The sequence below is a fragment of the Sinocyclocheilus anshuiensis genome, unplaced genomic scaffold, assembly GCF_001515605.1.
Source record: "Sinocyclocheilus anshuiensis isolate Anshui unplaced genomic scaffold, SAMN03320099.WGS_v1.1 scaffold1696, whole genome shotgun sequence".
NCBI classification, from domain to species: Eukaryota; Metazoa; Chordata; class Actinopteri; order Cypriniformes; family Cyprinidae; genus Sinocyclocheilus; species Sinocyclocheilus anshuiensis.
In genome coordinates, this window is record NW_015555835.1 from 673127 (window position 1) to 684639 (window position 11513).

An 11513-nucleotide genomic window follows, 5' to 3' on the forward strand; every position below is an offset into this window, starting at 1 on the left:
TACAACCTATTCCCCAACACTAAAAAAAAAGAAAAAAAAAACCCTCCCCATTTTTTGTATCACATAAGCAAAGATTAACCATCAATAGCAGTTAACAAACCTTTTTACAGTGAATGTCAGTAGTAGCTATATAAAATTTGTACATTTCTAAAATTTCTAAATTCTAATCCTTGTTATTCTACAGCAAAGAGAGCTGCCAGGATAAACCCACAAACATGTGCACTTAAACATTTCATAGTTTGAATGTTAAAATACAATTCAAACATCACAGCTGAAAACATTTATCTAGAAAAGCATAGTCATATTCCTAGGCATTCAGAAGGTCATAAAGGTTTATGTTTGTTAAAGCTGAATGTTTTCAACAAAAGCATCAGGCTCACTACCATCACTACTGAGCATTTGTGAAATCACTGTCATCGAAAGCAGAAAACAACATCTTTTAAGAAAAGTGGACCTCGGTTCAAGTGTTGTTTAAGAGTTGCTCTGCGGTCTTTTAGCCTTTGACAGTCTTTTGTCTTGCCAACATCTCTCTTGACAGGTCTTTGTATGAAAGTATAGAAGCTGACAAGAGCATCTTCACAGGCTAGAATGAAAACAAAACGCACTTTCAAGAGAGGAAAATACCATTAAGACTAGGTCCAAATTTCACATACATGTATTTATTGTATGTTTATTCAGAGTTTTTAATATTTCTCAATTTATTTTCGAATTTAGTTCGTTTATTAAAAAGTGTCGTTCAACTATTTGGCACAAATATATCCTTGACAACCTTCACCTACTTTGCATGTCATGCAATTCAAACTTGCACCGTATGAGGGCAGCAAAACAAAGGCAGAAATACTCTCAACTCCCAGCCAACCATGTAAATTGTGAAGGTTGTGTTAGTAGCAGTTTCGCGTGGACTGCTAAAATTGACTTTCGCTACCAGGATCACTTGTGCACGTTTAAGTGCAGATGTGGATGTTTAACTTTGAGAATGCGGCGGTGTTCAGTGCGTGAGGTAAGTCTCCTCATCCAGTTGTTATTGACATCACGACCGCCTCACTGATGCTTTTGAAATGTCATTGTGCCTCAGTGGTCTGGTTTTATCCTTTGCAGGGCAATATGAATATTCCTCTTTTTGTAAGTAACGTAAATGTCGATGAACTTATAGGTATAAATAATAGAAATATCATTTATCATCTAATATCATTAGAAATAATGATGACAGTTTAAATGCTAATGGCTAGCATTCTGGATCAATGAATGCACTTTCACACCCATTTATTAAAGCATCTAGCACAACAGCGGGGAATATTTGGAGAGATTTTGTGTAAATATAATTATTTTATGACTTGTTTATTCAAGCAGGCTTGTTTTGATTGCTCTCTGATATGGTAATTCAAAGGTGTGAATGCTAACCATGCTAACAGTGACATGAACATTGAATGAATGGAGATCAGATTTGTTTATCTAAGCTTTATAATATTCGCAAGACTTTTATGTGTCTCTTAAAAGCAAATAAGCCAGATGAGTCTACCCTTTAATAATAAATAATTTACTTTATTATTAAAATGCATGCTCATAGCTGAGCCATGTTTAACTTATTTGTCTAGTGGTCAAAGATCTGACTGGGGTAACTAAACCCTATTTAGCAGAAGTGTGTCAGTTCTAAAAGCCCGGGCAAGGGTTAATACACTGTTTCAAATCAATTTTAGAAGGAATTTTAAATATTGTTTCATATAAATATAACTTAATTGTATATATTGTATACTAGAGAGAGAGAGTGTAACTAATATCTTATAAGTTTACCTCTTAAAACTATATTTAATCTGTTAAAGATCTGTTTTTTTCCACATCATGTCTAGAATTAAGATCTAATCATAACCTTCATCAACATTCAAGTGGATTTTGGTGTAATATGGTGTTGGTTTTTTGATATTGTGTATGATGGTAATACAAATCTGACCCTCATTTTTCATTTCCATAATAACATATAATAATAAAAATAATACATATAATGACAGCAATATTGATAGCATTTCTTTTGTACATAAAACTTAATTGTACAAATAAATAATAAATAATTAAAAGATTATGTATATTATATGTTATATTTATTTTATAGATTTCTTCCCAGTGGATATATATTGCTGTACATTTCACACTGGAATAATTTTTTTGTCCTATATGGACTAAAAAGAAATAAAGACAAAATTAACAAATAAAACAAAGACCATACTGATGGACCACAATGACTGTTTTTGTTATAAATAGGACACTTTTGACAAAAGCATAATTAAATAGTACTGTAAATTTCTGATCATCATGATTTATTGTTGTATAATAAATATAGTAAAGATGTGGTTTCCTGTTTCTCTCATCAGATGTTTATCATCACAGAAATGTGCTGATGTATGGGCTCAGCAGTTTGGCAATAACATGTCGTCCACTGAGACTGCCAGGGAGTTCCAAGCTAAAGAGCGCAAATGCAGAAATCAGCTGAAGAAGCGATTGGCAAATGCTCTGTCAAGAGATCTTAACCGGTAATTAGCACCTTTAACATGAAAGACCTTTGCTATTCTTTTTCAAATCTTGTCTGAAATTTTCAGAGCCTGGAATATCATTGTTGTTATATGATGCACCCTTATAAACCAGTGTAGTCAAATCACGCCAACCTGCTGTAATGTTTACAGCTCATGCCGCTCCCTTCGGTGATTTCATATGCAAACTGTGAGCTTTTGCTTTATGTGTACATGTAGTCTGCGAATTGAAAGTTTGGAATTGAAAAAAAGAGAGACATTTTTTTTATTAGGACATTATTTTAAATAAATAATTCTGTTCACCAGTGTAGCATTAAAAAAGACAGCATTTAAGGAAAAATAGACTTATTGTTTATGTATGCACAATATGTCAGTACCACACATGTGATATTAGATTTATTTACTTATTTCTCTATTGATATTGATATTTTTCGTCATCGGATTGGATTTCGATTTCATTATTGAATATTAAAGGGGTCATATGATGCTATTTTAAAGATCATTATTTGGTGTATTTGGTGTAACAGAATATGTTGACATGCTTTAATGTTCAAAAAACACATAATTTTTCAAATACTGTACATTATTGTAGTTCCTCTGTGCCCCGCCACTCTCAAACGCGCTGATTGGCCTGCTGACACAGTGCATTGCGATTGGCCGAACACCACAAGCACGCGCTGGAAATGTAACGCCCCTTTCCATAATCGCGAGCTTCAGCTTTCAACATAAATGTAAAGACAGTACATAATGTCCTTAGTTTTACCATCAGTTCAAGCCCGAAAGGGGAACAGAGTGACAGACCCAGTGATGATGCTCGTATGTATTTGCAGTACACAAGCCGCGATTAAGAAAGCTGACTCCACTGTGATGTGACCGTCTCTCTCTCACGCACACACACACACACACACACACACAAAACGCAATACTCTACACGGCGCAAAACTCCACATTTGAACAGTCAATAGCAAATACTTAAACTATTAAGAAAACATACTTACAGTAGCTGATTCAGAATAAGCGCCAGATTGTCATAGCAAAGTCGGAATTGACCCATTTTTTTTTTTTTAGAAATAGCCTTTGCACAGCCAGCCTTGTAGGGTGCAAAGTTTGTAGCCTTGAAAGTTGAAAGCTAACCTCTCCTAGGTTCACAAAACTGTCGTCCATAAAATGCGTTGCACAAATTCGAACATCTGGGTTGTGCTGTTCTGTTGTAAATAAATCTTAACCAATGATTCCTCATTGCATCTACTTTCGGAAGGCCAAATAAAGTGCTTTTGCTTTCACACAGAAACACACAACGTCTCACTGACATGGCTGCATCAACACTACTGCGGTTCCTGAAACCACGCCTTCTTTCTTTGCATGAACATTTGGGCGGCATTACACAAATATTTCCACATCGTGATGTAGAGATGTGGGGGTGTGTTTGAATGAGGCATTTTAGCCCGGTCTGGATCAGCCTTCTCTTTTAGATAGAATAAATCCTTTTGTGGGAGACTTTGAGATCTGTAACTCTGCAGATCTTATACATGCACAAATAGCCACATAACACACTAAAGAAAAGGAAAAATAGAAATCGCATCATATGACCCCTTTAAATTGTGCATGCTCATTTCCTCTATTTTTAGATTTATATTACCTTTGCTGTCATCTGACACTCAATTAATTTACATTTTAGAACCACTAATAATTAAATTATTACTAGTAATTTAAACATTGTTGATTTGTAATCTCATCATGAATATTCATTTTTTTCCACACTGCACATTACATTGTTGTGATGTTTAAATTCACTTCACAGCAGTTAAAATGATTTTGGTTTTCAGTGTTTTTTATTTTTAATTTATTTTGACAAAATAGTATTTGAACCGTAATATTCGCCATTTATTAGTTATTGCCCATAATAATACAATTATTATCAACTAAATTGTCAGTATTGGCCAGAACTGTAATATTGGTACAACCCTTACTATTGTTCTTTTGAGTGATGCAGACTGTTCCATGCACCACTAGTCTTGAAAGAAGAAACCAAACATGTTTTCAGTGATTCCCAACTGTTGAAAGGTACCCTTTTTCATTCCAAACTGATGTTCACTGTAGACTTTTGCCATCTGTAAGCTTGTGGCATCACACTTGGTGCTGTAATTACTACTGATGGAACAGCAGTTTTAGTGCAACTCCCTTCTCCACTTCTTCATCTCTCTATGCTTACATCAGAGGAGAGAGGACTGCAGTCACACCAACACCCAGCATGAAGGCCTAGGGCAATTTAGGATTCTGGGTCACCTAGATTAGTCGCACTGCAGCAGAAGATGCCAAAATGATGCTGACAGTGTTGTTGATGTGAAGTTGAAGGGAGAGATTTAGTACCTCCAGTATATGTGATACTTAATAATAGTTTTCCTTTCCTCTTTCTTGGACTTTATATGCTGCAGTACTGTAGAAGCCTGTCTATGGCTAGTACCAAAAATAATAAAAAAGGTAATTGCAGCTTTATATCTTACAATTGTGACTTTGTGTCTCACAGAGTGACTTTCTCTTATTTCTCATAATTGAGAATTATTTCATAATTTCAACTTTATATCTTATAGTGTGACTTTCATATTTTAAACTCAGGAGGAAACAGGCTTCCGTAACACTATAGAACCTTAGAATAGAAATGTATGTCTGTTTATACAGTAGTTTTAGTGAAATTGTTAGTGTTAGATTAAGAATTTTGGTTTTCAGCCCAGATTTTGAACCACTAGGCTATTTTACTTGCATTTTCACCCCTATTTTTAATATTAAAAATCCTTAATCCTTAAAGTAGCATCAAAAAATCTCTCAGCAGTGTTTTGCTGATTGAGGCAAAATAGCAAGGGGTGCTGACTAAATGTTATTCCAGTAAAGGAACTGCTGCATTTGGTTTTATGTTATTTTGATGAAGATCTCGTTCTCTAACAGGCTGCTGCAGGAGGAGCAGGAGACTGACGTCACTCTGTGTGGGGGTTCTGCTGTTCCGCTGAAGGCCCACAGGGCGGTGCTGCTGGCCCGAGCTCCTCACCTCCTGCATGGAACCGAAGCAACTACACCTGTCATTCACCTGCAGGGGATTGAACCTGCAGCCCTCAAGGACTTTATACAGTACATAATGGCATTTCCTATATTTCTCTACACCAACTTGATTATTACTATTATTAATTGCATTAAAATTAAAGGTGTTTTTCTTCCTTTAAAAGTGTAAAATAAATCCATGGATCAGTCTTGTACCAGTCTGTAAAAGACTTGAGCTACATATGTTTAGTAAAATATTACATGTTGCGCTTTCTGTAACAGAAAAGTGTACACAGAAGACAAGTGCCTGGTGAAGGAGAATAGTGCCTTAAATCTACACAACGGCCACTCGCTGGTTGTGAACGGCACTGCTGCAGACGGCCATGATGTTGACTCTAAGGTCAGCTCTGACCCAGGTAAGGACACCTTTTCCAGATGCAGTTTACATATTTTTTTCATTACTGATTTGATCCCGAAATCGTATTACTCTTTACTGATATGTTCTGCCCACTGGAGCTGCATTAGTGCTAATGTCTGGATGTGAAAAGTAAGAGCCACCATTACATGCTGTGGCCGTGTCACTCATTCGGCTTAATTTTTGTTTGTTTGTCAGGTTCAGAGCATTTAGAGCCAGCATCAGGGCTTGGGGCAGATCTTTTGGCTCTGTATCAGAGGGCTGATATGTCTGACATCAGCATCCAGGTGGCAAATAGAGTATTTTCAGCACACAGGTAAAATAATCATGATCAGCTTTCTGAAGCTCTTGCATACATTTAGTCATTTGCTTGTATCTGCTTGTAAATCTGGTATTAATTTTAATTTAAACTTGCAAAAAAAGAAGTTCTAGAATTATGGAAAAACATTAAACAAAATTATGGCTTGAAATAATGAAGAAATATTTAAGATTTATAGGCCAGTAATCAAATAAGCAAATATGTAACCTTACAGTGGAAAAAAGGTCAGGTTTTCTTTCTTCCATTGAAGCACAAGATGCTCTTTGAAACGTTCTCAAATCGTATTTGATAACATGATCCTCAGGCTTTACACAAGTTCATGCAGCTCAAGCAGGGGTGCCTTTAGATAACCAGAGGTCCCTGGGCTACAGCATTGCAGTAGGCCTCCCTACCCCAAGTAAAAATGCCACTAAGCCATTAGTCAATTCATAGACATTTCAATTTGTGCTAATGTACGAATAAATTCAAATTACATGATTTTAGATACTGAAAAGTCCTTGATAACATCAGTAAAATCCCAAATTTGGTGAATAGGATTTTTGTGCAATGGGATGTATCCAATTTTTGTGCAATAGGAACTATCCACTGTAACCATAGTGATGTCAGCGATGGCAAGACTGTAAAGTCTTACCACATTTGAATTGACAAAAAAGTCGAGGCGCAAGTTCATGTTTCACATTAACTGACAACAGAGTGAGAGCGGAGTATTTGAGTTGCGCACAGAGCTTGGAAGACAGTGACTGGATCAAAAATCTTCAGATGACACACACATTATATTCACACCTTTGTAAGTTTCTCTACACATATTTATCAGTAAATGTAAATGCAATATAGCTTGATGCCGATAGAAAAAAAAAATCTCTAATATCAGCCGATACCTGGTCCTGTGCATACCTAATTTTCAATCAGTGCTGGACGGTCTGACTTCAGTGAAGTCAGTTTATGTTGCTAAATCATAAATGCCCAGAAGGTGGCAGAATTACAGTTTACTCCTTCATGAAGCAGTAAAGGTGAAACTAATCAGAAAAAAAAAATTTTACTACGTGAATCTAATCTAGCATTGAAAACCAGTATACAAAACATCATATTTTGCATACAACACACTAATCTGTAGTGATTAATCTCTAATGATATGCGCGTACAACACAGGTCATGTTCTGAAGATGAATTACAACACTGTTAAAACTGTAGTTTTCTGTCATTGAGTATTTCGTTAGCACCTTTGTTTGGTGCTGCAGAGGTTAGAGCAGTTGCCATGACCTGTTACTATAGCAACAGGCTCTCCCTCATCATCAGCCGGGAGCAGCATCTCTGCAGGTTTGGGTTGTAAGGATGGAGAAAGACGTCTGCAGTCCTGATCAGTATGTCAGACCTGAGGTGACTGCTGCAGATCTGTCAGGCTCACTGCAGGATACACACACCGAACCAGCACTGATAATCCCTGTCTCATCTCCCATTCACTTTCATCAACCCTCCCTCATCTGTCCATACATCTCCCATGAGGATGATCATTCATGACACACATATGTGCCTCTTGCGGACACACACTGAATGAAATGCTATATAATCAGCTGTAATTCACTGTAAAGCAGGTACATTAGCATAACTTTGTTTTAAATAATTAGTGGGGACAGTTTGGGGTTGGTTTGCACAGATGTACTCGTGGAACTTCACGCATGGCTAGCTTATGAATATTAAATGGAACTTGTACAAATAATTTAAAATTATGCTTTAAAGCAGATTAATTCATAATATGGATTTTTCTAATCTGAAAATGATTAATTTTAATTAGAAATGTCCAAAAATCATTTAAATGACAATTTTGGGAGGGAAATTAAGTGTTATTTTATTTTTTTACATAAAACAACATTAAAATATTTTAGAGGGAGCAATAAATCTTATTACCCATTTAAAGTGCTTAACTTTCATGCATGGCTATCTTATGAATATTAAATAGACCATTGTACAAATATATATATATATTTTTTTTTATTAATTTGTTTTATAATTTGAAACTGAAATGACACCTATTACAATTAGAAATGTCCAAAAATAATTTCTCTGGAAAACTGAATTGCTGTTTTTTTTTCACATAAAACATTAAATTATTTTAGAGGGAATAATAAATCTAATTAGCCAGTTAAACTTATGACATATCCAATTTGTCAGTGTCATTAACAGCCATTGACTGTCGCTGAATTTTGTAGGTCAGTGGATAAATGTGTGTATCGTCAGTTAAATACAGTTTGATTACCATTGGTCCAATGGTAATATTTTCGCTTTGAGTATGACACTTTCAGGCTTCTAATCTGCCTAAATGTAACCAGTAAATAGCAGCTCCACAATAGCAGTTCTACGAATTTGTGTGAAAAGTGGGATTTTGTTTTATCATTTTACTGGAATGGATATCAAGCTGTGAAAAAGCAATAGAGTGGAGTGTGCATCTGAGGGCTGTCTGACAAATGAATGAAATGGACAACAATTGGAGACGCTTCCTCTGAAATAGATCCGACGCTGCCACAATCTATTCATCAAGTGAGAACAAAATTGACCAAGGCAATTTTTCTTTTGTAAGTGTTATTTGTAGCCTCCCTCAGTCATCACTGTAAAAGCTGCAGTTTGTTCTGAGAGGAGACCAGGAGCTAGTGACACATTAGAAAAAAAGAATCTATTTATAGTGAATGTTTATGACAGATGGAGAATAATAGGGCTGGTGGCTGAGAGAGAGATAAAGGAGGACTGGGAGGGAGAAGAAGATGTGGGACAAAAGAGAGATTGTAGAGCATATGAAGTGTCACCAGCTGTATGTAATTCTGCCTTCAGCGAAGTTTCTACTTATGGCTTCAGAAATCGTAATTATGATTTGGTGCAACAAATGAAGAGCAAAGGTTGTGCATTAAGTGTGTAATTTATGCATTATCTTTTTATTTTGTCGTTCATGTGCTGCTGTAGAGGATGATGGGAAATGCAGTTTGATAACACAAGCCTGTTGCCTCATAAACTGGTTAGATTAACCGTTTTTATGAATAGTTTATGCTATTCTTCATGAACCGTACAAAAAAATGCACACTTGATCGCAAAGAAAATGTGAAAATTACTCATAGGGAAATGTGTCAAAGATATATTTTTTTGTCTGGATCTATTCACTTATTAAAAAGTACCTAAAAAATGTCATTTATGCTTGAATACACATTAAAATTACTTGAATACACCTCTTAAATTTATAACATTAGAATTTTGTAACATTTGGCAATTTGTTAGCATTTTTGCTGAACAAATTTTGCATATACACAAAAATTAAGGTTCAGTATGTGCCCCAGTTTTTGTTATGGTTCAGTATGGTTCGGTACAGTGGGGGTAAATAAAAAAAAAAAACAATACTTTTTTATTTATTCAAAGATTTGCTTGCTGTCAGGATGGGCCTTTATGCAAAATTGAAATGCATGCATGAATTTGTAACATTTACAGGTATACAAGTATACAGCCATAGGATGTAAGTTGTGCGCTAAGGAAAATACAATTCAAATGCATTAATATAATACAAAGCACATCTAATATTGAAGACAGTTTGCATCATGCACTTTTCCTGCAGCTGGTCTGTGTGTGCTATTTTTCAGACACGTTATGTTATGCACACAGAGAAGTTCCTCACATGCAGTGGTTCAAACAATACTGTATTCTTTTGGCACACGTGCACCCATACAACATTTTTTTTGGTGAAAATATGTGTACCATTACACCTCTAACATATAGTTATATTAAGCATAATCTTTTCTTATTTTTTATTTTAAAATATCTAGTTATGTAATGAAACTCTAGGTGGCACAGGCAGTTATCTTTAATGCAGTCTGCTAGCTATCATATTATCCACTACAAGGCACAAACTGATTGGTCTCTGTTGCATCTGCAGCCAGTGAGCTTGTTAATCAACATTTAAAAAAATTGGTTCAGTGTTTGCTGTAAGGAAGTGTTGCAGTGTGCTTTCAGAAACCCTCCACCTCCCCCAGCTCCACTTGTGTAGATCTGCTATGGGTAATTTCATGTATGCTATCAGTGTGTCTCACATTCTTGCAGCATGTCTGTGTATGTATTGGCAGTACTTGCTCTACAGCATAGCAGATCAGTTCCGCAAAGACCAAATACATTAATGTTGTCATTTCCAAACCATCTTGTCATAATAGAAATATATTTTAACAAAACTGCTTAATAATATTTGAAAATGGTATACAGTAAAAGTTTTTCAAACCCATATGAAGTCCACAAACATATAAAATAGTACATTTCTAAGAACTTGGAGCATTTGTTTAGAGCTAGATTTTTAAATGATTTTTCTGTTTCTTTATCTTCAGGACAATGTTCAAACCTAGTTAATCAGCTCTCTAGGTTTTAAGTCCGAGCCACAGTCGTCATCATTTTCTAAAATAATTCTTAAATAAACCATTACATCTCCCTTCCCCAATTTCATGAGGTCTTCTTTATTTTCTTGATTTTTTTACCTACATTCCCAAGCATATCAGTCAGTGAATAATACACACATGCACATACATGTCCTGGGGCTGCTTTACAAATATCGAGCCGAGGTAATGTGGTGTGAAGCGTGTGTGAGTGATAGGGGAAGCTGACGTTGTCTGTCTGTGTGTGTATGTGTGTTTCTCCTTTCCCACAGGGCCATTCTATGTGCGCGCTCAGAGTATTTCCGAGCAATGCTGTGTGGCAGCTGGATGGAGAGTTTGCGTCAGTGTATCACTCTGCAGGGGTAGGTTATGCAGGACACCCATCAGCATGGCATATATGATTGCAATATAGTACAAATACACATATCAAATACTTTGTCATGCTTAGAAGGGAAAGTATGAGTAAAGGGTACTGTACAGCCAGCCAGTTATTATAATAAACTCTATGTAGCTCTTGTCAGTCCCTCTTTTACCGATTTCTCTTACTAGAAACTCTTGAGGTTCAGGGCACCTATTAATGTTTTTTGCTTACCATATATATTAACCTTGATACTGCAGGCCACTTTAACAACAGTTGATAAACACTTATCTTCACAAACGGCTTTGATCTCCAGTTAAAGGTGACATATCATGAAAATCTGACTTTTCCAGGTTTTAAATGCTATAATCAGGTCCCTGGTGCATCTACCAACAAAGGAAACGTGAAAAAGATTAACCCAGTAACTTTGTTTTGGTAAGCCTTTTTCTGCAAGCATCTGCAAAAAAGAGCG

At 35.8% G+C, this 11513-nt stretch overlaps 1 protein-coding gene across 1 annotated transcript in view; it reads left to right on the forward strand.

The window, feature by feature from the left end:
- The first annotated feature begins 841 nt into the window (after nucleotides 1-841).
- LOC107675433 (uncharacterized protein KIAA1107-like) overlaps nucleotides 842-11513 on the forward strand; it is a 29927-nt gene continuing 19255 nt past the window's right edge. Inside the window, exons 1-6 of the mRNA XM_016469768.1 lie at nucleotides 842-1000; nucleotides 2367-2525; nucleotides 5466-5645; nucleotides 5838-5971; nucleotides 6169-6286; nucleotides 10956-11045. Coding sequence (XP_016325254.1) covers nucleotides 2422-2525; nucleotides 5466-5645; nucleotides 5838-5971; nucleotides 6169-6286; nucleotides 10956-11045 — 626 coding nt within the window. The 5' untranslated portion in view covers nucleotides 842-1000; nucleotides 2367-2421. The remainder of the gene's footprint in view (nucleotides 1001-2366; nucleotides 2526-5465; nucleotides 5646-5837; nucleotides 5972-6168; nucleotides 6287-10955; nucleotides 11046-11513) is intronic.